This window comes from Haemorhous mexicanus, chromosome 2 (genome assembly GCF_027477595.1).
Source record: "Haemorhous mexicanus isolate bHaeMex1 chromosome 2, bHaeMex1.pri, whole genome shotgun sequence".
Classification (NCBI taxonomy): Eukaryota; Metazoa; Chordata; class Aves; order Passeriformes; family Fringillidae; genus Haemorhous; species Haemorhous mexicanus.
This window is the reverse complement of record NC_082342.1, coordinates 2331172-2358515: the sequence shown is the minus strand read 5'-3', so window position 1 is coordinate 2358515 and position 27344 is coordinate 2331172. Positions and strand designations below refer to the sequence as shown.

General features: G+C 41.9%; 3 protein-coding genes across 4 annotated transcripts in view; 1 reads left to right on the top strand and 2 right to left on the bottom strand.

Annotated features, from left to right (window-relative positions):
* The window catches only part of ZNF654 (zinc finger protein 654), a 30250-nt gene extending 23642 nt beyond the window's left edge, over positions 1–6608 (bottom strand). The window contains exon 1 of the mRNA XM_059871587.1: positions 6447–6608. Coding sequence (XP_059727570.1) covers positions 6447–6578 — 132 coding nt within the window. The 5' untranslated portion in view covers positions 6579–6608. The remainder of the gene's footprint in view (positions 1–6446) is intronic.
* Positions 6609–7037: 429 nt separating this feature from the next.
* Positions 7038–14853, top strand: CGGBP1 (CGG triplet repeat binding protein 1). Of its 2 annotated transcripts, none has more exons than XM_059871568.1 (2): positions 7038–7146; positions 9619–14853. In XM_059871568.1, the coding sequence occupies exon 2, from the start codon at positions 9640–9642 to the stop codon at positions 10141–10143; it is 504 nt and encodes a 167-aa protein (XP_059727551.1). In that variant the 5' UTR covers positions 7038–7146; positions 9619–9639; the 3' UTR covers positions 10144–14853. The 2 variants fall into 2 exon arrangements, with proteins under 2 accessions (XP_059727551.1, XP_059727557.1); XM_059871574.1 differs by lacking the exon at positions 7038–7146 and adding an exon at positions 8719–9339.
* A 3380-nt stretch (positions 14854–18233) lies between these two features.
* Positions 18234–22803, bottom strand: N6AMT1 (N-6 adenine-specific DNA methyltransferase 1). The gene is made up of 7 exons (XM_059871555.1): positions 22632–22803; positions 21550–21639; positions 21058–21148; positions 20446–20529; positions 20198–20339; positions 19406–19533; positions 18234–19024 (listed from the first exon to the last, which is right to left on the bottom strand). The coding sequence occupies exons 1-6, from the start codon at positions 22775–22777 to the stop codon at positions 19427–19429; spliced, it is 660 nt and encodes a 219-aa protein (XP_059727538.1). The 5' UTR covers positions 22778–22803; the 3' UTR covers positions 18234–19024; positions 19406–19426.
* Positions 22804–27344: the final 4541 nt, after the last annotated feature.

Sequence of the window (27344 nt, the reverse complement as noted above, 5' to 3'; positions counted from 1 at the left end):
TAACTGATTAATTCTATACATATATTTTAAGTGATTAAATATGCACATATAAAGTTATTTGGCTGTATTTCAAAGATTTAAGAGAAACAGCATTGCAAATAATTAGATTTGCAAATACATAGGACACAAACCCCAAATGTTTTATGCAGTGCTAGGCTGGAAGTTGCTACAGCTTTTCCTATTCCTCCACACAAGAAAAAAAAAAATACCACCAATTTTACAAGTTTATCATTACTAGATTTCAAAGTTACTCCCTTAGTTTCTTGTGAGATTTAACACTAAAGTCACCACAGGATTAAACCCACAACAATTCTGTGAGTTTTTCTCTTTCTAGTTTTCAGACACAGATAGCTTCTTGGCAAATATAATGGTTGCAATTCATTACTATAACATATATAAGGGTCATCACATGAGAGGACAAATCCAAAAAAGGGCAAGCTTAGAAAAACCAAAGTTTCCTGAAAATTAAAATCCAGAATTAAAAGCACCCACCAGAGTTGCCTGATCAGCAGAAATACCAGAGCAGCTCAGATACCAAAGTTCAGCTCTAGAACTTGAGTAATACTATATTTACTCTTCCTGGAAACATCACAAGAAATCATCACAGCTTTTCAACTGTCTTTTGAACCTGTTCCGTGGATGAAGAGCATTTTGTTTTGTTTCCAAATAGAAACTAAGCCAACCATGTCCATATAAATAAGGATTTTACTATACAAATAGAGAGTAGGAAAAGCCTTATGATGTTAGGGTAATATGAAATATTACTTGATATGTAAAAGCTGAAAATGGCTTTATACTAAACTATGCAAGCAATGACTTTACTGCAATTCACATGTGAATATTATATAAGAAGTAACCAAACATAATCACACTTCTGGCAAAAGCAAACACATCACCCAGCAACAGCATGATGCATCCTGTGAGACAAGTTTCTACCCTTAAAGCTAAATGCTTTCCCTCTGCTCTTAATCAACAAAATCTCATCCATCTCCTCAGCCTGCTTCAGGCAAGAACAATTCCCAAGACTGGCTACCATATACCCATTATATTTAGCAAGCCAAAAAGTCAGGTATGTTTATAGTCTGCCACTTGCACAACAGTGAAAACTAAACATTAATCCTAGAAAAGCAGTTTGGGCTGATTAGAGCAGTGATTTATGGCTAAGAGATAAATATATATACTGAAAAGTAGAAAGATTGCTCCTCATCTTTTGATTAGCACCTCACCCCCCAAATGAAAAAGCCAACTAATGAAAAGAATTGTTTTGCTCACATATCAAAGGGAGATCTGCCAATCTTGTGAACACACAAATGCTCACATCCACATCACAGGTAACCAGTAAAATACAATTTATTAGGTGTATCAGTGAAGAAGTACAATTACTTCTTCATCTAAACAAAAGGACAAAACTTCCGGATTTTTGCATTAGCTCCTACACCACGTGTGCCTTCTCTAGCTCGAACAAGCCCGTGTGGCAAAGCCAGACAGAAGCATCACTCACTGGAGAGTCTCTCTCTAGGTATAAAAACCTGCAATTCCTTTCTAAGTTATAATCCTGATACATTTTTCCAAGGAAAAATAACGAGCTTATTTCCATGCAAAAGCTATACATTTTAATGAAAAGGCATTAAAACTTGAAGAAGTAGCAATATTCAAAAGTCTGAAAGCGTCAAAGAGGAAAGTTTCAGAGAAGTAAAAAGATGTTACAAAGATCAAGAAAAGCCTACAATGTATTGCACAAATGTACAAATGTTTCTTTTGGAAAAGAGTAACTTCTTAATCCTACTTGTAAAACAGGGAGACCATTTCCCAGGGTAAAACTGAAAGGACAGCAGGCACAAAAGCTGATGAGAATCACCCTGAGTATGTGAATAAGAAAAGATTTTATGATGTTAATGACAAGAGCACTGAAGACTAGAAGCCCGGAGGAGTCAATCTTCAGATAAAGAGCTTGCAAATCAACTGCTATTGTGAATTCTCCTGGACTGACTGAGGAGTCAAGTGCACTTCACCCACCAGAGCCCAGCTTTGCATGACAGACCCTTATCAGCCTTCCCATCGAGTGTCAGAGGAAGGAATGACACCACCTAACCCAGGCCAAGGACACCCTTCTGCACACACAGGTAAATCCTCACCAACTGCAAACTCACCTCGGCACCCAACTTGGCAGTAAAAACCACGTGGATCTCCTTTGAAACATTAATTCATTTGAAACTCAAGCAGCACAATACTAAATTACCAAAAAGTCAACTGAACACACTGGTTTCCACTAGTCCCACATGTGAAAAACACCACGACAGGGTAAATATTAAATTTAAATAGTTTTAAGTAGTTATGGTACTCTTTGAAATCTAGCTACTGAAATGTATGATAGGCCCTTTGCAAGCTTTCATGTAACAAGCAGTACCAACATTCAAAAACATGAAAAAGTCAAATATTACTTACAGCACTGCTCTTAAAATTTGAGCCATTAACAAGGATAAAGTGTATTTGTTCAAGAAGGTACAAAAACCCCAAAACATCAACACCACAAATTATTACACAAACAATAGGTGGTGAAAAATTATAGACTGTGGCTTTTCAGAGAAATAAGCTTCAAGGATGTTGAAGAAATCATTTTTCACTACTAGCAATCATGCGAGCAAGACTTGTGTAGCTGAGCCTTAAAATGGTGTATGTAGGTCAAATATGGATCCCAAAGGTCTAAAATTTGATAAAGTCTGGCATAACCTAAAGGTTCGGGGAGGTTTTGCTCGCAGTTGATTTGGTTTTGTTTTGTTTTTTAATAGAAAAACAATTTAACCACTTTTGATCTGAAGTCCAGAGTAAGAGACAAAAGCAAATACTTTGAAATTTAGGCAGAAGAAATGTGAAATGACATTAACCCCAAAGTCAATAGAACAAACATCTAAAGTTGTATATTTTTTTACTTCCATGACCACAAAGCAAGATGAACAACAGTTGAGTCACACACCCCTCCCTGCCTTTTTTTGCCTGCTAAAATAAATCCAGGAAACACTATCTTCTCTGGTGTGTTACTATATTTTACTACTTAACTTTTTTATAAGCCCAGGAATTGTTTTTCCACCAACTAATGTAAGCAAAGGAGGCAATCTTTCTTTCAGGAGTGGGATCATGCTGGAAGGTTGTAAGCTGATGCCACAGGAAGAACAGATCAAGGAGTGCTTACCCCTCACAGCATCACCTTGTTACTTGAGATGAACTCACCTGGTGCTTATTCCAGTCAGTATCAACAACATAAAATAACATCTAATCCAGTTATGCACCCCTGAGGACAACTACAGAAATGCTGCAAGCAACTTGTAATATTTTGATAGTAAAGTTATGAGAAAATATCTCAAAAAAGAAATAAATGTCTTTTTCTAGTTAATAAAACTGTACCCACTTCCACTGCAAGGAAGGAAGATACATCCATTTTCTACCTCACCATTAAAGTTTGTTTTTAAGCCAAATAATATTGGAAATTCATCCTTCCAATTACAGAAGTATTCCCCTACCAAAAAAGTCACAATCTGTGCTGCTTTAGCTACCCTTTACCATTTGTATTTCTGTCTCACAGGAACCTCTATGGCTCCTGAGAAACATTCTGAAAGAACTACAAATTCTGCATCCAAACACAAGCTGAAACTCTTCCAAACGTTTAGGCTGAGGGAGTTTCTTCTAGGTACCACCTTTCAAATGTCTTTAACTTCCAAAGTAGTTACAGATGCGTTGTTCTTTTGCCTGCCAAAGCTGGGAACAGCAGATTTGCTTTTCCCAACATCCAAGTGGGCCTGGAACTCCACAAATAAGAAGAAAAGCCACATCAGCAAATTGTAGAAAGTAACACAGAAACAGCTGGTGAGATGCATAGGCTGGGCACTTGACTCATCTTCCAACTGTCTTTTTTCTCCTCCAGCCACAAAAAGCTTGATTTCTGCTTTGCCCATGTCATCAAACTCAAATAACATTCCAAGAAAACATTTTATTCCATTTTGCCTTGAAAGATTGAGGCTCTAATGACTTTCTATGACCACAAACACCTACAAGATACAGATCCCAAAACTACAAGTGGGCTTCAAGATGCCACAATCCAGCTGCATCTTGTATCACTAAATTGTGATTACCCATAAATTTATGGAAAATGCTCTCATAATCCTGACACCTCATCTTTTTTAACTGGCACTTAATCAATCCAAAACACAAGCCGAGTTGCAATACTGCAGGCCTCAAGAGAGCTGAACCTGGCTGTTTACTGCAGGTTTTTTACTTTCTAACATCACTTAAGGATAAAAGATGTGCACACGAATGCATTTCAAGCTCTAAGCCACTCTCTTAAAGATCAGTAGGATTTTCTGTGTACAGAAAACATATCTACAGACTGAAAAAGGCTTTATTTACACCTTGCTTCACTTATCCTGTAGTTCTTGCTGAGAGATGCTCAGACTTGATCAGCTTAACTACAAGCAATCTAAATAATATTATTTTCAGGTGACAGCAAGCTCCAGCACCATGTCTGAAGCACAACTGAGTGTTTTGATATGTTGTTATTCTGAAAATAACAATGTTTCTTTTGGGGAGTCCAAACTCACTGCACCATCACTAAGCAACTATTTCTACAACTGCTGTTCCACTTAGGACACAAAACCAGGAGCACAGGAGGAAAACCAGGACCTGCAGAAGGGCCAAATGAGTATAAAGACAAGCAAAACTGTGCTAGCAGAGCAAAGTGGAGTGAGGTGGGAAGGCTCAGTCTGCACAGCAGCCAAACACATCCTTCAGGAGATCTGGATAGAAAAGTACAAATATATATCTATTACATGTATAGTTACACAGTGTCAATCCCAGGAGGGAAAATGAGCTCATGTGGAGCACATACAACTTCATTTGTTGTCAATCCATGAATGTCACACAGTTACAGGCTTTTCAAACCAGCACACCCCTTCGGATCTTGTGCTTGTGTAGTTAAATCAGCTGAAAACCCCATTACTAAAAAACATGTTTAAACAAAAACACTGATTACCTTGAGCACATGACTGCTGTTCACACCAGGCCAAATTTACACAAAACAAGCAAAAAAAGAAAGAAACCCTGGGGACAAACTTAATATATTAGCTTACTCTCATCAGGATTATTTAAACTATGCATTGTTGAAAAGAAAGTTTAAGAGAAAAGGAGCAGAGCCCTTTACATACTCAGAACATTGGCTGCTTTTCTGGAGAGTTCATCAACTCATAGGGTTTGGCAATCTCCCCACACACACACAAAAAAAATCTGCAGAAATCAACGAGATACATAACACATAAAACACTTGTGATACAACTATTTCACAGGAAAATTCTTCCTCTCTCTTGTCCTCTTCTGTTTCCTACTAATTTATACTTTTCCCTGGAATTGGCATCAGTACATGAAGCCATCACCCTGTCTGGACTTCCTCAATACAATGAATTCAACATACAGTAAGCAGAGAGAGTAAAATTTAACATAAAACCCTCAGGGTTGAGCAAAAGTAAATGTCTTTGCAACCAGCCAACATAATCAAACATGGCTGTCATTCCTTACAGTTGTAGAAAATGTCAGACTTGCAAAAAATTTGCTTCTCCTTTTACTGGCTCTGCAATTTTTGAGATGTTATAAAACAGAAGAAAATATGAAAGGATTAACAGCCCCAAAAAGCAACCCATGGGCTTAGTGAGGAGAATGCCCCAGAGATTATTCTAAGTACATATGGCAGTAAATTATTTTTCAAACAGGGTGTTTCACTAAAAGATGAAACAGAAACAAAGTGACAACACGGCATCGCACTTTTGTAGACGGCAAAAGACAACTGTAGAGGTGAGATAAGTCAAAAAGTTGATAAAATGAAGCAGTTCTGTACAAAATAACCGCTGGGCTGTGTCTTCGGCAGCAGCAAGTGGCATGGCTGAAATACACCAAAGGTAACTAATGTTCCATCCACACCTGCTGATGAAAGCAACCAGGAGAAGCAACCTGTTGGTGCTTGTCACTTTGCAAGGCACACCTAAAGGGCTTGCGAGGAGCACAAGGATCCCGGGCCCGCATCGAGAAAACGCTGCTTTTCAAAGGACAAAACCCTAAAAATTACAGAACAGCCTGGTCTAAACCGGTCAGCGAGACGAGAACCACTCCTGAGGCTCTTCTTGCCTCTCAGACACGCAGTCGAGGCCACCCGGGGTCGTTCTGCCCGCAGCACCGGCACCACCACGCGTGTCCCCGCAGCCGCCCCCGGCACTCCCTGCCCGCTCCCGCTCCGGGACCCGCCTCGCCTTCCTTCCCTTCCCCGCGGGAGCCTCCCTGCCCGCCCGGCCCGGCCCCGCTGCCCCGGGCCGCGCCCCGCACCCCACTCCTCGGCCCGGCAGCGTGAGGGCCCGGCCCGGCTCCCTCAGCCGCTGCCCCCGGCGCTGCCCCCGCGCCGCGGCGCTCACCTGGCAGAAGCGGCGGCAGTAGTACTGGCTGCGGAGCAGAGCGGGCAGCCCGGCCGGGAGCCCCGGCGCCGCCAATGCCTCCAGCTCCTCGCTGAGCCGCTCCGACTCCTGGTCGCTCTCGTCTTCCGCCATGGCGGCCCCGCCGCCCCGCGCGTACCGAGCGCCCCCGCCCCGCCCCGCCGCGCCGGAAGAGCCACCCCCGCCGCGCCGCCAGGATTCCGGCCACGCCCCCGCCGCGCCGCGCTCCCATTGGTCCGTCCGCTCTGCCAATCAACGCAACTCTCACCTCTGGCTCCGCTCCTTAGCAGGAGCGCGCTGCGATTGGTGGAAAAGTCTTGTCGTTACTTCGGTCCCGCCTTTCTACTGGCTGCTCCCCCATCTGTCACACCCCCCACCGCAACTGCCCGCCCGATGCCCCGTCCGCTGAGCGCCACCGCCCGCGCTCTGATTGGCCAGCCCGCGCCTCGATCCTCGCTCTCACGCCCTCCCCTCGTTCTTAATTGGGCTGACTGCTTGCCCATCTCCGCGGCGAACCAATCAGCAAGTGACTTCCGGCGGCGGGGGCGGCCCGGCGGGGTGGGCGGGGCCGTGCGTCTGCGGCGGAGCGGCGCGTCCGGCCCGGCCCGGCGGGGCCCAGCGCGGAGCGGCGGCGGCGGAGCAGCCTCGGGGCGGCCCCGGGCGGGCGGTGCGGCCGCTGCGGGTAATGGCGCTCGGCACGGGGCCGGCGCGGAGCCGCGCGTGGGGAGGAGGCTGCGGGGTCTCCCGGGGAAACATCCGCGCTGCGGGGAAGGGCCGCAGCCGCGGGGCCTGGGCTGTGCCAGGCCGGGCTCCGCGCGTTTCACCCGCGCGGGGCACACGGCGCCGGCAGCCTGGGGGACAAACCCGGGGAAGGAACGCACCGAGTAATGGTCCCGGCCCCCGGGCGGAATCCGCCCGGCTCTTGGAGATGCAGACTCGCTGTGCTCCTCACCCAGCGGCTCCGGTGCGGTGACAGCGGTCACAGCCGAGACCCCGGAGCCGCGGCCTCAGCCAGAGTGTCCCGGAGAGCGGATCCGGGGGCACCCCGAGGTGGGGAGGCAGTAGCCCTCTGCAAAGAAACCACGCCAAAACTTGACACCCCCTCCCACCCCCGCCAAAAAGAAATAGGCCTACTAAAAATCCTGTGTTCTGCTGCTCTCGGAATCCTGGGAGATTTGGCTGTTTTGCTGCAGTAGGACTACAAACACCTGGTTTGGTGGGGGAATATTTTTTTTTGGTCTTTCAGAAGCCAAAGCAACAAGTTTGTGTTGGATTGGGACTTGTTTTCTGCTTGATTACAGGAAATGGTTGCTTAGGAAACTCATGTATAAAGCAAGGAAAGGAATGAAGAAGGTTACATCGATGCTAGATAAAGACTGTTTATCTTTCTGTCAGTCTAAGACTTATGGGTCTGTGAAGCCCCAGTGAGAGCAAAAAAAAAAAAAAATACACTAGGAAAGTAGCTTATACCAAGATCTTTGTTTCCTTTTTTTTGCAGAAGCTTGTAATCTCTTCATGTAGCAATGGCTTAAGAAAAAATAGTGTTGAAGACAGAATTCTCTATTCCTTTAGTTCCAGGGTGGGGAAAATGCATTCTGGACAGCAGAAACTATATTCAACCTTTTTTTTTTTTTTTAATTTTATATCACTACAGCAAGCTGGGTAACAAAAGAAAACAAGTACAGAGAAGTACATCCAGAGGTATCAGGATACTTAAAAGAAACATTGTTACCTTTTGGGTTTTTTGTTTAAGGTTTTTTTTTTAAGGAAATGGGTAGCTAATGTGGTGACCATTAATTTTGCTCTGAAAATCTCAAACCTGAACAGAGCTGTTAATTGACTTCAACTTTACTTTAAAAATAAATTATCTTCAGATGGGATTTGCAGTAGCTACTCCATACCTCAAAAACAAAAGGACACTGTTTGATTTCAGAGCACTTAACTGGGTTATTGCCTGCTTTGGTGACATGGTCTAGTTTGGAGTGATGTTAAACCTCCTTGAAAATGCAGTTTCTTATTTTGTGTGGCAGTAGATGCAATTCTGTGTTCCCATTAAGCTGTTCCAGCAGTAATAGCAGTGACAAAATTATTTGCTGTAAGCTCCAGGTTTAATCTAATACCTGTGTTTTAAAAACTAGGGCTGTTTCCAAACAAATGCTGGCAAAGCTTTGGTTTGGTTTGGGGATGTTTTTTGTTGGGGGTTACTGACTTTTAAAAGTTACAGTAATGGTTTTCTTGCTTGATGTGGAAAAAATACACAGAAAATCACTGATTCAACATAATTAAGATACTGTCAAATATGTTGAAAATGCTAAGAAGAAAGTACTCTTTGTCCTAATGTGTAAAGGATGAAGAAGGCTCTTCAAGAAAAGCAAAAAGTGATTTTGTCTGACTTTAAGTGAGTAACAGATTGAGTTTTGAGGGTTCTGTTGAGTCACCACAATATTAGTGGTGTGAGGATAACTTCAAACAATTATTAAAAACCACTTTCTATAATTACAATCTAATACCTTATAACCACACATATATATCCACTACAATCTTAACGGACTCACAATAAATACGATTAAAAAACCAAATAGAAAAAAACTCTCACCATATTAATAAAATCTTATACTAAAAGTCCAGATAGACTCTTACAGTAACCTGTTGTCATCTTATTGCAGGTGTTCCACATTGCTGTCTCCTTTTCACAAAAGTTTTATATCTTCTTGGTGTTTCTCCTGGGCAGCTCTCAGAGCACTGACTCTTTCTTCACAAAGCACCCAACCCACTCTTTTATAGCACTCTTCTTCTCACTGGTTACAGCTGTGGCCGGGTAAAGTCAGGCCTGTTGCTAATCTTTGATAATTGGCCCAGCTGCAACTCCTTAGGGGTAAGATTACTTTCTACACTATCTTTATTTTCTTATATTCTATCCCCCTACATATATATAAATAACAAAAACCATTCCTCCTAATAAATCTAAAAACCAAACCAAAAAACTGTTTTACCCTGACCCACAAGGAACTTCATTCTCCCATTTAACTGGACTTGCAGATGAAAATCCTTTCAATAGCAGTGTCACAAACATGTCTTAGGTGTAACTAATGACATTTTAGGTGTCAGCAGGTGCCAGGCTGGACATTGAATGAACTCTTGTTTGGTTCCCCAGCTTTGCGGGCCGGAGGCAGCGATGGAGCGCTTCGGGGTGAAGTCGGCGCCGTCGCGGAACCGCTCCAAGACCGCTCTGTACGTGACCCCCCAGGACCGCGTGACCGAGTTCGGCAGCGAGCTGCACGAGGACGGGGGGAAGCTCTTCTGCACCTCCTGCAACGTGGTGCTGAACCACGTCCGCAAGTCCGCCATCAACGACCACCTCAAGTCCAAAACGCACACCAAGAGGAAGGCGGAGTTCGAGGAGCAGAACGTCAGGAAGAAGCAAAGGACTCTGACTGCCTCCCTGCAGTGCAACAGCGCTGCCCAGACAGAGAAAAGCAGTGTGATCCAGGACTTTGTGAAAATGTGCCTGGAGGCCAATATCCCCCTGGAGAAGGCCGATCACCCCTCTGTGCGAGCCTTCCTGTCCCGCTACGTTAAGAACGGCAGCTCCATACCCAAGTCGGAGCAGCTAAGGAAAGCCTATCTGCCTGATGGCTATGACAATGAGAACCAGCTCATCAACACTGAAGACCGTTGAGAAGAGAACTGTTTTCATCCTTGTTGTGAAGTTTTACATATTGATGGTGTGGTTTATTTTTATATTCATGCATATATACAGTGTTACATATTGATTTTACAAGCTATTTTGTATTCTTGTAGAAATGACAATCTACTCCCGAACTTAGCAGTGTGCCACAGATTGTTGTTAACCCTGCTGTGGACTTCAGAGCTACACTGATGTAGAGCTCATGAGGAATGTAGGGAGCATCCCTGGCATACACCTGATCTCTGTTCAGCTGCAACTGAGGCTGAGAAAAAGGCACTTGAATGGTGGACCCCGGTTCACAGTGCATCTAAGAAGACGGTGTGGTAGGGATTGCTGCTCGTGGCAGTGGATTGCTGTGTCCAGTATCCTGTCCTTGAGTGATCAAGAAGAGGTGCTACACCTTTGAAATGCAAGAAGCTCTAGAATGGTTAGTTAAAATATCACTGCTCTGTTGGGGGAGGACTATTGCAACTTTCTATTCAAGCTTGGTTTACGTTTTGAAACAGGCAACATTTTTCTTCTAGAACTCTCTCTTACGCTGTTTGGTGCAACTGTGGATGTATTCATTATCCAGCTTAACCAGCCAGTCTCTTGTACTGACCTCTGAACTCCACCATTCTCATAAGGCTGGGAGTTCTGCAGGTTTGCCATGTCTGCTTTTCTAAAATCACCGTTCCTTTGTCTTGGTTTCACATGCCCCCTTCCATTTCAGTGCCAATATTTGAAAGCTGAGTAGACAAACCAGTAACTGAGTGTGGTTTGCAGTGCAGCTGCTGTCAAGTGAAACTTCTGCTGGACCAAGTTCTTAGCAGAGATTACTGCCTTTTTCCTACTAGCAGGACTAAGCTAAATCTAAACTGGGGATGGTAGAGGCACTAAACTGAGGAGCTGGGAAGGTTTTTTCATTGTACACAGGAGAAGAGGCTGCTCCATCTTCCCCTGAAGGTCCTTTACACATCTGCCTTATCATCAGCCTTTCAGTCAAGGGAGGTGAAGTGATTAAAATAGTTTTTAAAGCAGTTACTGCAAAGGTTCTTCAGTACTTGTAAACACAAGTAGGAAGGCAGATATATTTTGAACTTATAATGGAATTACAGACCTGGGCTGTATTTCTTACTCTGTGCCACGGCCACATCTATTGGACTGGCAGAAAGCAAAATGGGAAATTGAAGAATTTCAATAATGTTGCTCTCTCCAAAATCTAGTTAATAGTTACTAAGCTACTCCAAATGATGATGCCAAATAGTTCACTAACACAAATGTTCCATAAAGGTTTGGAATGAAAGGAGGGAGTACTGTGCAAAGTGCTGGAATACAACTGACCTTTGCCTGCTCTATGTCTCCTGGAGATGCTCTGGGTTCAGACAGGTGCCAAGCATCTCCTGGGAGCACAGGAATCCTCCCTCTCCATGGGTACAATGACATAAGGATGCTTTAACTCCTGAGTGTGGAGCCAGTTGTCCAACTTCCTTTCCCCAGCAGAGTTTCACAGCAGTTTATTTACAGCAATACCAAGGAATTGCTGAAAAGAGACAAAATAACAGATTATTCTGGGTTTAGAGCTATTTCCCACCTGTATCTAGAGCAGTCTCCTTTGCTGGGCTGAGAGAGACTTACATACTTAGTAACAACTATTTTTTTGTGCAATTAGTCTGCAGAAATGCACTTGTGTTCCTGCTATGAAACCTGCTGGAATAAATGGACAAAACTAAAAAGCAGAAGGTTTCTTACCCATATGCATCAATCCAGGGGTGCTCAGCCCACTGCTGGTATAGGACTTCAGACAGATATAACAGTAGCAACTTTTTAATCTAATCTTAGAGATGAAGATATGCCTTCCTAAATATCATTTTTTATTGCACAAGCTTGGGTTTACCTTAAAATCCTTAACTGCCTTGGGCTAGAACTGTTTAATAAATCTTCTGAAGCCAAGTGAAAGGTAAACTGCCAATAGCCTTTTCTGTCCTGACAAGAACTGAAAGTATTTTCTCACAACTGCTGTTTCCTTACAGTGAAACAACATCCTTGCTTTAATTTTTCAATCTTTATTGAAACCTCAGCAATGCTATCTTAGAATTGAAGCAAATGGAGAATAATGGGAGATTGAGAAAAGAAAAGCAGCTAGAGAAATGGGATGGGCAAAAGGAATTTCAGCTAGTTCACTCAGTTTTGCTAACATGGGATTTTCCAGGCTGCACCCCGTAACAATTTTATATAGGATTAGATGCTGTGTGTTCTTCCCTTGACTGACAGACTGACAGACATTTTGAAAGCTTCATGGGAACATTAAATAGGCTCTTGCATAACTGAAAAAAAAAGGAGAAACAAAATCAAGTTGCTTTCAAATTTACAGTTTTACATAAAAATTAAGCAATTGGCAAGTGTAATGGACTTAATTTGCAGGACACTGCTGTCTTAATAATAGGATATTTTCATTTAAAAATAAAGCCACAATACTTTTCAAGCTTTTTTGAAAATCAACATGTTGATCCATTGCAACAAACATTAATAATGGAGTAAAGCTATGAAAAATAAAGCACTTCCAGGTAATCTAGAAAGAATGAATGAGTTTAAAATCATGAACATAACCCAAATCATCAAGGCATTTTTAGAGAAAATATAAGTAGGTGGTTGCATTCTGTCATGAAACAGAGTCCTGCAAACACTCAACTTCAGAACATTATTTTGCCAGTATGGCTGCAGATGGATAAAACATAACTTTCTTTTAATTGCTGTTGATCTCAGGGAAGATTTACAGCAGAAGTTTTCTCATCTATCTAAACCTAAGGAATAACTAAATCCTAGTTTTGAGGCTATGATGGAGATGTTTGAACAGTCTCCATGGGGGATTAATTTCTTGTGCAAGAATGTATTTGCTGTAAAGAAGAAAACTCAGAAGTAAAGGGAGGATGGTAACAGTGTCAACTTTTCACTTTACATCCCAAACGTAGGGACAAGCTCTAAGGGATACTTTCTGCCATGTGGTTTTAGGAACATATTTGAACTCTAAATGTAACAGAAAAAAAAAAAAAAGAAGAAATATTTTCTTCTCTGACCAATACTTAAATTAATTTAGCCAAGTTAGCTGAAATTACTCCCAAGTGTTTTTCTTGAAACAAAACTTTTCTCTGTTGTGTGACTCCTTACATGGACACACCATGACAGTTTCAGCTTGCATGTTCTTGAAAATATAGGAGCAAGCTTCAGAATTTTTAATCATTTTGAAGCCTGTAATTTGGCAGGTCCCATGGGAAGGTGAAGCATTCAGCATGATAAAAGGGAATAGTTTTTCAGTGGAGAGAGAAACTTGTTCTGCACAGTATGGGATATTCTCATGATAGAAAGGCTGGTTTTAGCCAAAACCCCTTTTAGCAATTCTGTTGAACTGAAGAGTGAGATGCTCCCTGTTAGGTTTTGCAGCATAATGAGCTGATTTACAGGAAAAAGTTAAAAAAAAAAAAAAAAGCTGGAAGTTTGGCAAGGATAATTTCTATTTATATTTACATATAAAAAGAGGCAAGGCTCACTGTTGTTGCATTCACATTGTACTCACTGCTACTTTGTGTAATTTGAGTGCTTGTTGTCTTTGTACAATTTTAAAGTCGTGTCTAACTTTCAAAATATTTTTATTTTAACAAAGTTTCTCACTGTAATAGTGCTGTTAGAGTTTAGTCTCTTTTGGTCTGATGAAGATGCTTTATTTTTGTTTTGGTGGTAGGAATGTTTTGTTGATGGTGAGTGGCCACAGAAATGGTTTTATTTAAAAAAATAAGTCATGAACTTATGATTAGATACTAGAGTGAGGCTGAAGATACCTGGGTCCTGCAGTGCCACAAGACTTCCTGTAGGAACAGTAAGACCAGAGTAAGTGATTTAAGTTTTTATATTAAAACAATACTGGAGAGAAATACTTTACATTGTAAAGTTTTCACTTGGTAATGAAAAAATGGTCTCTTAAAATAAAATAAAGGTATTCCTTTTTTATAGAATTTATGCATAATCTCTTATTTTACCAATCAAGTGGATTAAGAACATGTGGTAGTTCACATAGAGTGGTGTAATATAAGACACAAGAAATGGATGGGGACAGGAAAATTAAAGGATCTGCTGCTAAGGTAATATCAGATATTGAAGCATTTGCTTGATTTACCTGTGCAATGACACTGAAGTCTGTTTCAGGACTGGTCATAGAAAACCTCTGCTTCCTGTCAATTCCTGATTTTCTTGATGGTGACAGAAATTCCCTAATGATGCCTTCTGCTCCAAGTGAATACCAGGTGGAATGATTTTTATATGTTTTGACACTGCAGTAAACCATTTGTGGTACAGGATCTTGCAGCTACCCAAGGCCTCAGATCTTTTCAGGAAGGGCTTCTGCAGTGTGGAAGAATCCAAAAAGGTCACAGTTTGATCCCTCTCCCTTGGGGACTTGATGAAAATTGAGCAAATAACATCAACCCATCAAAAATTATCATCATCAAGCGCGGGTTTGATTGTTTACACATTTCTTTTCCTGAATTCTGACCTGTCTTGATATCTCAGGATGGATCAATGATAAATTCAGGCAACCTCTTGACTGATGAATTGATGAACCATCATTTTCTCATTTTCAGTCATTTCCAGGTCACAGCACATTAAGATCAAGTGCTTTTTGTTGTGAAATGGAAAAGCAGAATAGAAATAAACATACCCTTTGTAAAATTTTATTGTGTGGACAATTTGTGTATGAAACAGCACAGGCACACTTGCAAAATCAATATATCAGTAAGGATTTCTGTGGAAGCTGATGCAGAACCAGGTGAAGCAAATATTTAAAGTTCAGTAATTAGGCCATGCTAAATTCTGATGCTATCATTTTACCTTTTTAACTGAGTCAAGGCACTTCAATCCATATCCAGGATGCAGTAGGTTCAAGTACACACAGCTTTCAGGCCACAGTGATATTGACAATTAGGTCTGACATTTGTTATTTGCATAGGCTGAAGGAGAGACAATCTTTGACAGTTTTGGGTTTTTTCCCTCATCCCACCACCTTTTTTACAAGGGGTTTGGAATTTGTAGCTCATGTGACCACCTCTTTCATATCTACAGGTACATCTCAGGTAGAAGCAGAAAGTGCAGGATCAGAGTTGAAATACAGAGCTACTGCTGCTCAGCTGAAAATACTGTTCAGTAGTTCTGTTCAGAGCTGGAAGAAAAGTATTTAGGGACTTTAGAGGTTCTTAGGAGGGGTTTGTATATTGGTTTGCCTCCAGTGGTTTTTTAATCTGTCCTCCAGTGTACAGAATAGCTAAAATTCAGCATTCAATTACACTGCAGTAACTGACACCTTCTCACCTCAATTCTTCTATAATTAGCTTTAAATTACTTCCTCCCTCCCCTTACTTCTGAAGCCTGTCATTACTCCAAGACAAATCCAACAGCTACAATACCCATGGCTGCACTTAGGGAAGTGTTTTACAGACAACAAACCCTCAAGTGGAGCTTTAACCAGCTCTGGACAGAATGAACTGAGCCCCCTCATGAGAGCACCCAAGCTGAGCCTACAATCCAGAACCTGGCTCAAGAGGCATGCTTTGGTTTAACAAGGCTCAGCTCATCTCCTGATACTGAAACTGCTGAGGGAAAAGAGGGGATATGCAAAGAATCTCATGTTGTGAAGGACTTGCATCAAAATGAAGAAGCTGACCCCTCCTCTAACAGGGAATTAGAGGAGTAAAACTGCAGGGGCTACCTTGGCTGGTGCAGCAGTAAATCCAGAGCTCTGGGATCACCAGTGACAGGCAAGGAGCTGATGGGAAACTGGAACATGGCTGTTCCTTTAAGGCACTAAAACCTCCTTCATGCAGTGTTAAAAGGTAATTTTCAGCAGACTTCCTGCAGCCCACTCTCAGAATGCTGTGTCTCACTCTGTGGTTTCCTGCACACAGGAAAAAATGCAGCCCCAAAATAGAACACTGGTCTTGTCAGAAGAAAAACTGAGGTGGGACAAAAAGAACATTGCATAAATTATGGTTGGGTTTTTCTTTTCACTTGCCTTCAGTAAAGTAGCAACAGCAGTGACAAAGGGGACTGAATCAGGTAAAGAATGCTTCTGTTTGTAGCAATCCTCAGGTCTGAACTTCATCCCATGTTTTTGGAGCCTTTTCCTCCAAAATAATCATATCTAATACAGAGAACTGTGCTAGTTGTGTTTAAATGGAGTAAGTTCTTTGAATTCAATTACACTGAATGAGGGTTTTTAAATACCTGGCATTTCTTAGGATTCAGCAAAGAAGTTACTGAGTTACTACAGAGAGTGAAAATCAGTGCTCATCTGGTGACATTCTGCCATCTCCCTTTCCTAATGATAAAGTTTAGGATTAGGACTCTTATTTCTTACTTTGACAAGTACTTATTTTGTATTTTTAGCATTTACTATCCCTTGAAACATGCTTTTAAAGCAAAACTATACTCTTGCAGTGTCTCAAATCCATGGACTGAGTTAAAAACCAGAATTTAAAAATGTAAATTATGATTTGGAGATTGAAAAGATCTCCTTTCTATCTTAATGATATCATAAAAATAGAATGGCTCAAGGTGGTAATTAAGTCTCAACAAGGGAAAAACTTCCCTGAAAAACCGATTTTTCTTTCAGAGCTGGCTGTGGATGCAGCCACCAGGTGTCTTCAGTGCACAAAAATGCAATTTGTGGTAGGAGTGTTTTGGCTCAAGTGGAGCCATGCTGTGTGTGCAGTTACACTCAAGGAGTTCTCTTCCATAAATATTTTCCATTTAGGCTGGATTGGAGTTTTTGTCAGGCTTTTTCAGCTCCTCATAACATCAGTAGGATTCTCCTGATCACACGCTCCATCCAAACGTAAAATTTTCGACAGAAAAAAGAAATCCAAACATAACATTTCAGAAAGTGATTCCATTATTTTTTTCCAAAATATTACTCTGGAAAAAAAAATCCTGATAATTTAGACTTTGGTAAGCATTTCCATCATAAGCAGAGGTGACAACTGCTATATACAAAATTCCTGTTTGCCTTCAATTTGGTTCAAACTTTATAAAGAAACTTGGCATGGGCAAAAATTTTTGGGAAGGTTCAGCTAAGTGCTTCAATGTCTTAAAAATACTGAAAGAAAAAAACAATCTTAAGACATGCTGAGAAAGGAACACACAAAATCCAAATTACTTGTCCTTATGAAGATGCTGAGAACAAGCACCAGAAACAATCCTCCCTTACAGTGCAGATTGCCATGTTAATAATGAATTTTTTCAACTTCTCAATTGATTGATGTTGAAATAGAGTCATGCAGAAGAACTGAATACATTTAAAATCCTGCTTTGCATCCCTCCTCTCTGCTATCTTGCTTGTAAAATCAAAACTTCACGTGCAGGAGGATCTTTAAAAAAACAAAAAAACCTGCTGCTTTGTTCATCACTCTATGAGGGGATGCAGGAGCCAGAGAAGGGGAGATGCTTTTTAAACCCTCAGGATCACCTTCTCTTTCCAATGCCCAGACAATTAATGTTTCTCCAGTCATGTTGATAAAAAGGATATTCCTGTAGATTCTTCAGGAAACACTGGCTCAGAGCAATTATCAAGTTTACAATAAGATGTGGCCTCATAATTAAATCTGTCTGTAGCTATTAAACATTACAGGTGGAGAACAGAAACCAAAGCAGTGCTCAGTGCACCCTGCAAATAATGGGTCTTATTTTATTACCATAGCAGAGCCTCCTAATTTAAATGAAGAGGAAGATAATGATAATAACTGAGAAATATTCAGTAAGTGGCCAGGTAAGAACTCCAGCACCTGAGGACAAAGTACTTTTGAACCACGGCCAAAGGTTTTGGTAGCACTCAACCCTGAGCTTGAAATCTGTAAATCCTACAAGCTCTCTAGGTCCAGACTGCAGTCAAAATAATTTGACAGTATATGTGCAATTATTTAGCTTAATCACATATAATTATCATCCCACTTTCAACTCTAAAAGTTTTTGAGTAAAAGGCTCTGCTAATTTGGACTGATGTGAGGACTACACTGTGCCCAGTACCCTCCTGTGATAAAGCACTGCTAAAATGACACAAATTACTACAAATATCAAAATAATGTTTATAGGAGCATTACACAAATAAAAGTCTTGCAAGTCAGTCCCTACAGAACCATGATAGAATTTTTTTTTCTTAATGCACTTCCATCTTACCCCTTCTAAACTTGTGTGGTTTTCATTTTGGTCAAAAGTAAGCTGGCAGTTGAAGTCAACTTATTTAAGCTTTGTATCCACAGACAAAACAATGAGAGCCCCAGAAAACCCTCGAGGCTACACCAGAAAATCTACATTAGTGTTTCTTTAAAATGGGGGAAGAAAAAAAGTGCAAAGCACTAAAATTCAATTTCTATTTGCAAAATTGCATTCCTCAAAAAATCCCGATGGCAATATAAATACGTACAATTACTAAAATAAAATTTTCCACCATTCCTTGAGAAGCCATCTCTGAAGCTTGGGGAAGGTGTCTAATGAGTTGCAGAACTGTTGTGCTCATCACAAGGGATTGAAGAATTGGAGATTCCTCCTTATCTGCTGCTAGAACATATGTTGGAAGAGATGAGAAGTTCAGTACCCTGAATAGTAAAAATATCTGACAGCTATGTGAGAACATGTGAAACAATTCCTAACCATGCCTTCACATTTTGCATCGTATGAAGTGCCACTGCATTTCCATCTGTGCACTGATCCAAACTTCCTCCAAGTGCTTTTTGTGCCTCTGAACATCTGTGTATTTTAACCAGGCTCTTTCTTCTTCTCTGAAGGTCAGAGGGACGTGGAAGACTCTGGTCCTTAATCCTGGCCAAAGTGATCCATGCTGAGAACGCTGATCCTGGGAGAGGAAAGAACTTTTTAAGCCAACAGAAGGATACCTTAACACTGCTGCTTGTAAACTTGCAGTTTGTGGTGAATGCTGATGGTGTAAAAGGATCCTGGTTCTGACCAATGACAACTGAAGACTACAAATTAAAAGTGATACGTGTGCTTGGCTTGTAGAAGTGAGACTCTCTGGTGTGTGGCATTGGTTATGTCAGAGGATATTAGATCTTTATGAACCCATTGATATTTTGTTCCCTAGTTCAGTTTTTGGGTTAATTTCTTTCTTGATGTTTTGCTTGTATGAGTAAGTTCCTGCCATTAACAAAGGGCAGATTGCATTCACTTTAGTGTTTACCAAGTGACAACTCTGTTTAATTTTCTTCATGCCTACTACCTGGCAGGTGAAGAGAAGTTATCAAGATTTCCTAAATCTGAGGATTGTCAGCATCTCTTGTCCTGCTTGCCTGGAAAGTACTTGTGTGCCTTTCAAGCCACTTTTCTTCATTGTTTCCAGAATTTCATCTGCAATAGAAAGTGCAGTGTTTACAAATGAGTTTAAATTGGTTATAGAAGATAGTTCTAAAATATTTGTCAAGCTGCAAAGCAAAGTTTATAAACTCTGTCCTCCTACTATTTCAGACAGGAACTTTTACGCAAAATAATCTCACACCAAGCACAAATAAAGTTCACAGTTTACAAACCAAAGTTCAGTATTTTGCCAGAATTCTGTCTGAAGCTAAACTGTAGGAGAAATTTGTAGCACCTTCTCACAAAAGCTGCTTAATAAATCAGGTGTGAAGAATAATCTTGTCATTACATGATGATTTGTGGCCATTAAGCATTATAGCACAAGGAACAATTCCAAATCTTTTCTCTACACCTGTAAAATGAAAGACATCACATCTCCCACTAAGCCTTTTCAGTTAACACCACCATTCTCTTCCATAAGAAAGAACTGGCCTGGCATCATTAATTAATTCAGACTTAATTAATCCACCTTTCAGACTTGGAACTGAACTCCTGCAAAGCTGCTGGGGTCCCACACACTTTCACTTTCCAAACTAGCTTGGGGAGTTCTTAGTTTTGATAAATTTGCTTGCATTTTTGGTCCAGCTGTGATCAACATCCTGATTTATACCATATTAAACCTGGTTTGGCCCATTTGAATTTCAAGGACAGTGATCACCTGGATTATTTTCTTTAATTGTGACCAAGTAGAATAATCCTCCTGGTGAAAGCAGGTCTGGTACTAATGGGAAAACCCTATCCATTACTTCTCTGCCCTGTTTGCCCCCAGCCCAGGATGCCTCTATTCCATGGCTTTTCACCTAGGAAGAAAGAAAGCACAGATTGTCAGAAAACAGAATGACAGAAGTGTCACAACAACAGACAGTAGCAATACTATTTTTAATGTGTATTTCAGAGTTTTCCTACCTCTTCAGAAGGTGTTACCACATATGGTGGGTTAAACAGCAGCAGATCAACCTTCCCATTTAATCTTGGAGATAATCCTTTGACCTGCAGGTGAAGTTGATGATTGTGTGGGGTTTCTTTTCGGGAACATAAAGAATGCAAATGTTTTGAAAAGTACAGTTACATAGTGCAGTTGTTCAGCTATTTTAAATCCCATTTATTGTGGCCTACCTACATCCTCTTTTATAAATATATAAAAGGGTTTAAGAGAAAAATTAGCTTTTCTCCATATCAATTTTTTTAAGAATCTAAAGGTAACAACAGACAAAAGTTCTAATTAAATCAGAAAAGGTTGACAACCAAGAACTGCATAACTTTAGACAAAGGGCTATGATAATGTCAGGCCACTATAGAATTCCTCATCCAGCACTTTCCAAACTAAATCTACAGATTTATTTAATTAATACAATGAATTTTTAGAGCTTAAATTTGAATTTTAGAGCTTGAGTAGCTGGTTGGGGTTTTTTGACAGGGGGTGATGTCCAGAGGTCACTGTGTGACTCCACGATCTCCGATAAGTATTAAAAAATTACACAAACTATGAAGGAGATACTATTGAAACCTCTCTCTTACCAAGTCAGTGATGACAGGCTGCAGGTGAACATTGTTAAGCAGAGCTGTCTCCTGAGTACAGTAAGCTGCCATGGGGTTGATATCTGTGCATCTAAAAGGGAAATATTACAAAGTGTAAGTTATAGGCTACTGTACCTGGAAGTTTAACCCTATGAACCATAAGCTAGTTCATAGAATTACAGAATATTCTGAGTTAAAATGATTAAACCCAGCAAACACAAGTGTAGGCTTAATAATTTGTCTGAGAAATGGGAAAATGGATTTCTAGTCACAGCACTAGTCATTTGTTACAGAAGTAAATAATTCAGGCTGCACCGCAAGCTCAGAAATGCTCAACACGCTCTCTTTACTTTGATTTATGTATCTATAAAATTGAGAAAAGAATAATTTTTAAAATGTGAAAATGATAAATATGTATGAGAGGGCTAAGCATCCTGGGCTAGCCCCATCATTTATTATTGCAGGCAACAGTTTAGGTGCTGTTATACTTACATGTACAGTGCACTGGGTCCAAGGACAGAAGAAGCCAGAAATGTTGAAACCACACCAGATCCAGATCCTATTTCAAGGCAGATCTCGACTCTTAAGAGAGAACACTCTGGATTACTTTAGTTTGTAACAGACACAGGATTGGTCAAGACAGCATTACAGAACATGCTGTCCTCCCAAACACGTTGAAGTACAGAATCACAGAATATCCTGAGCTAGAAGGGACCCCCAAGGATCATGCAATTCAAGCCCTGGCCCTGCACAGACACCCCAACAATCCCACCCTGTGCATCCCTAGGAGTGCTGTCCAAAGACTCTCTGAGCTCTGCCAGGATGGTGCTGTCACCATCCCCTGGGGAGCTTTTTCCAGCACTCCACCAGCCTCGGGGACAAGAACCTTTTCCTGATATCCACCCTAACCCTTCCCGACAAAGCTTCAGGCCAATCCTTCACCTCACACAGAGCGGGACCAGTGCTGGCTCCTCTGCTGTCTCTCACGAGAAAGCTGCAGACAGCGACATTTCCCCTTCTCCAGGCTGAGGAAGCCGAGTGCCCTCAGACCCTTCCCCATGTCCGCAGCCCCTCTGGAGCTCCCTCATGGCTTTAACACCCCTGTGCCAGCAATACCCCCTCAGCTCACCCCTCCCCACTCTTCCCCATGTCCGCAGTCCCTCTAGAGCTCCCTCATGGCCCCTGTGCCAGCCATCTCCCCTCAGCTCACCTCTCCCGGCCCTTCCCCATCTCCGCAGTCCCTCTGGAGCTCCCTCATGGCCCCTGTGCCAGCCATTCCCCCTCAGCTCACCCCTCCCCACTCTTCCCCATGTCCGCAGCCCCTCTGGAGCTCCCTCATGGCTTTAACATCCCTGTGCCAGCCATCCCCCCTCAGCTCACCTCTCCCGGCCCTTCCCCATCTCCGCAGTCCCTCTGGAGCTCCCTCATGGCCCCTGTGCCAGCCATCCCCCCTCAGCTCACCTCTCCCGGCCCTTCCCCATCTCCGCAGTCCCTCTGGAGCTCCCTCATGGCCCCTGTGCCAGCCATCCCCCCTCAGCTCGCTCCTCCCGGCTCCCCTGCCCGCCCTGCCGCACCGAGCCTCCCGCAGGCTGTCCGCGTCCCGCTCCAGCGCATCGAGCAGCAGGAAGGTGTCCTCGGCCGGCTCGTACACGTCCCGAAAGGGCCCCCGCGGGCCCAGGTGCTCGTACCGCGGGGTGGGCAGCGCCATCCCGGGCCGCATCCGGGGGAAGGGGCGGGACAAGGGCAGGAACGGGCGGGACGCGCCCGGGGCCCCTCAGCGTCGCTCGGTGCCTTTGGGATGTGCTCGACCCGAAACTGCAGCGGGTGAGGTGGCATCTGGTGGCCTCGATCCAACACTGAGCACCCTCGGTGTGTTTTATGTGCGATCCCCGCCGCCGGTGCCCCTGAGGGCGGAGAGAGAGGGGCGGTGCTGCTTCTGCTCCTGGTTTCGGTGTCGGCTTCTCAAATGGTGATTCCATCACCAGAACGACCACAGGGAGTCAGCACAAACCCGAGGGAAAGAGCTGCTGAGGAAGTTTCTGAAAGGCACGGGGGAAACCCTTATATCCAAAATAAGTTCTGTTTTCTAATAATAAAAGGACTATATTTCTGTGATTCTTAGCCAGCAGGACTAGGCAGCATCCTTATGTACCAAGCATCAGAACTTCAGAGTCACAGAAACACCGATTTTTTTGGGTTGGGAGGGACCTTTAAGCTCATCTCATTCCATCCCTGCCGTGATCAGACACCTTCCACTATCCCAGGTGGCTCCAAGCCCTGTCCAACCTGGCCTTGGACACTTCCAGGGACCCCGGGGCAGCCACAGCTTCTCTGGGCACCCTGTGCCACCCTCACTCAGTAGAAGAATTTCTTCCTAATATTCATTCTAAAGCGACTCTATCCATTTCAAGACGTTCCTCACTGTCCTGTCACTCCAGCCCCTTGTTAATAGTCTCTCTCCAACTTCCTTGCAGGCTCCCTTCAGTTACTGGAAGGCTGCAACTAGGTCATCCCGAAGCCTTTTCTTTTCCAGGCTGAACAATCCCAATTCTTTCAGACTTTCCCTCCAGCAGAGCTCCTCTGATCATCCCTCTGATCATCCTAGTGCCTCCTCTCTCCAACAGCTCCAGGTCTTTCCCATGCTGAGACCCCCCCAGAGCTGGAAGCAGTAATTAAGGATTGAGGAGAAATTTCAGTCCAAAGATTGGATAAATTATTTTCTCAATGAGACCCAAAAACATTCTGATCAAAAGCAGAAGAGCTGAACAGATTGTAATTCCCATTAAATGTCTCTGCTGGATTATCAATGCTCTGAACACTCAATTCTGAGTGAGGTAACTCTCTAGGTCAGTGAAGGAAAAAGGTGATGTTAACAAAGTCAGTGAAATCAGATATCCAGAGATTAAAATTCGCAGATCCAAAGATGAGGTTTTGATTCAAGAATTGTTTTTGTCCTATCATTGAAATGAAACCACACAGCTTTATCTTATAATAGGCTTCTTGCTCCACTATCTAAAATAAGCAATTGTAGAGACTCAGAAGTTCAGAAAATTTCAGTTTCCAGAGTAAGTTTATTCATGGACCTGATCTTGTACTAATATTACCTTTTGATTTAAAATATTACTTTCTCTTCAGGAGACAATACCAGCTTTTTTTGGCTCCAAAGGAAATGTAGTAGATCCTCATTCATTTCATCTGCCTTCCCAAAGGTTTGCTGGTGTGCCAGAGAAACAATGCTTGTAAAACATATTAAGCTTCCATAAAATTCCATTCCTTTGGCCAAATGAAGTCATGTTAAGAGACAGAATTTTGCACTGTGCCCATATTAGGAAAATTAATTCTTCGGATATATTTTTTTAATCTCTCCAGGTGGTCAAGCTTTGGAGTGCAGTAGGAGAAATGACTTCACCTCCTTCAGCTGTACAGCTTATTATTTTTGGCTGTTTCATACTTCATGAAATCTGGTTAATTATTATTGGGGGCTTTTTTTAATACTTCTAAGTCCTTGTGGGTGCATTTTATAAAACATTTATTTTTACTGCTTACATAACTACCTACCTAAAATGTTTTTCTTGGTAGACAACTGTACTGTTTTTGCCAAAACAGATTCTCTTTCAATTTTGGGAAATTGTTGGAAAGCTGATATTCCCGTTTTTCAGCGGTGCCTGTGCCATGTTATTAAACTGGGCTTTATGGAGATGAAAAATTGATCTTGACAGGAATCATAACCATTTGCTTACACTAAGCTGTAAACTTAGTGCCATGCCTCTTATACAGAATCCTTAACCCTGTCAGCCCTCAAAGGCTTCCTCTGTAAAATTCTCAAACATTTTGCAGATGCATCTCCTGGAAGAGACCTAGGGCCTGTGCTAGACCTGGGAATTCTCCTGTTTTGCTGCATTTGAGGAAGGAGAGCCATCAGGATCACTACAAAGAGCAGAACTGCTAAGAGAAGGCTGGAAGAAACCACATAATTTCTTTCTTCAACTGAGCAAGTATCTTCCTAAAAGTAGATCATTTCCTTGCCATCAGAATTTCTAATTAAAAGATAACACTTCAGTGCTCTAATAATTAGAAACCTTGTAGATCCTGGCATGAATACAAAAGGGATAGATTTTACACTCATTCTTCTGGTAAGTATGTAAACTTAAGCAATTCTTTTCACAGTTTTCCTTGGTGGATTTGTAGGCAAAGAGAAGTTTTCATCAGCTCTTGTTCTGCTTGACTAAATAAAACATGCTCTTAAAATTTTCCTGTCACGAGACATTATTTTCATTTCTCTTACCACACTTCTAGACTTTCTGCATGTGGATTCAAGTCTGACTTCACCCTGAATGTGACTGGCACAAAATATTACAGTTAATACCTTACGGATGCTTTGAATAATTTACATGCTTCATTATCTCTTGTGGAACTTTCATGGTTCATGCCAGGCTCTCAGCTAAACTTGATTTGCAGAAATGGTTTTTGCCCTTTTGTGATCAGCTGGTTTTCCTAAGTTTTCCTCAATAATTTCCAAATAACCCAACACAAAGTGAGAATTCTGTAGCATTTTATTGGTTTTAATAGTTCCCTTTTTGCATGCCTATTGCTCATATTCTGATAATTTCATTTGAAATTGATGTCTCCTGATTTCTTGTTGTCATCCCAGTGTTGCCAAGGGTTCTGATAAAAACACTAAGCACTATCAGCCCCAGGACTGAAATCTCAGGAGTCACCAGTAGTGACTGAATCTGTCACTATTCCTTTTCAGTATAGTATGTGACTAACTTATATTCAGTTTCTTCTTCACTTCATGCTCCTGCTGTGAATTCCAGCTTAGTTCTTGCTTTTCTACATAACATCACATCTCAAGATGCATGGGAGCTGAAGCAGGTTAATTTTTGCTGTTTAAAAATGGAGACAGACACTGCAGTAATGTAGCAAGGTGACCTGCCTCTGCCACATGGCCAAAATCATCACTCAGCTGTTATTTTTAATTGTTATCCCAGGTCAGTAGTACAAAGATCCTGCTGTTTTCCTTCTTGTCCTCTTGGACACGTGTCCAAACTTTTTTGTTCTAGTATTTAATATCTTCAATAGAAATACAGAATCATAAAATTGCTTGGGTTAGAAGGGAATTAAAAAATCATCTCATTCCATGACCTGCCATGGGCAGGGACACCTTCCATTAGACCAGGTAACTCCAAGCTCTGTCCAATCTGGCCTTCAACTTTGAATTTTGATCATTCTTATTTTACATTATATATTTTGGCTTGTAAGACATAGCTTTTTTAGTAATTAGTCTTTTACCCTCTTTCTTTTCAACGTGTTTGAGATGATTGTTTAACCAATAAGCTTTGGAGACTATTCCTGCTCTCATTCATTCCATCTCTCAGCTCAATCAAATGCTTTCATCCCTTTTGGACCTTGGCATCCTTGAATAACATGCTCATCACTTAACCAAGGCCAAAATAATATCATCTTTTTACTGCTTTCCTGGCTATTACATGAAGAACTACTGCTGGTGTTGATGTGAAAACCACTTGGATGTTACTCATTTCTAGTCTTTGGATAATTCACTTCTTTTTCCAAGTGTCACATTTCCCAATGACCCTTTCTAATCATACCTGAGTTCCCTAACCTACCAAACTACAAATCTTGGGGTTTATCCTCCAATAAAACTCCCCATTCTCCACAGATACTGTCAGATGAGTCAAATCTGGGTTTACACACAGTTCTGTTATATTTCTAAGGTGAATAGCTTAAAGCCCTTATCACTTCCCTGCTTCCCTCCTGACTGATGAAAATCCTTGCCCTTACATCATTCCGCAGTACATCATGGCACAGCTGTGGGATTTTTAGACCTGCCAAGGAATGGTCCAGGGATGACATATTAGAGAGCAGGAATGCTGGATGCTTGTTTACAGGCCTTCCTGAAAAGATCCTGGAGTGCATTTTAGGCTTTAAAAACCAATTGCAAGCTCTTGAAGGAATTATTACATCACTCCAACACTGAAATGCAGCTGCCTCAGGGGAAAGGCAGGGAGTTTTTAACAGTGCATAGAAGTATTTCAGCACTTCAGGAGAGAAAGTGAATAATGCCATAATCAACTGAGCAGAAAGGGAATGTTTAGTAAGTAGTCATATATAGTTGTTTTAACTGGATTTAGGCCAGAAACCTGGGAAAAACCTGCTGTTAATGGCCAAAATGGAATTGGGGGTTTTAAGTCACCAATGACCAAGTCCTTTGGTTTTCATTTGCATTTTAAGCCACAGCATCTAAAGCAGCAGAGTTGTGGTGGAGT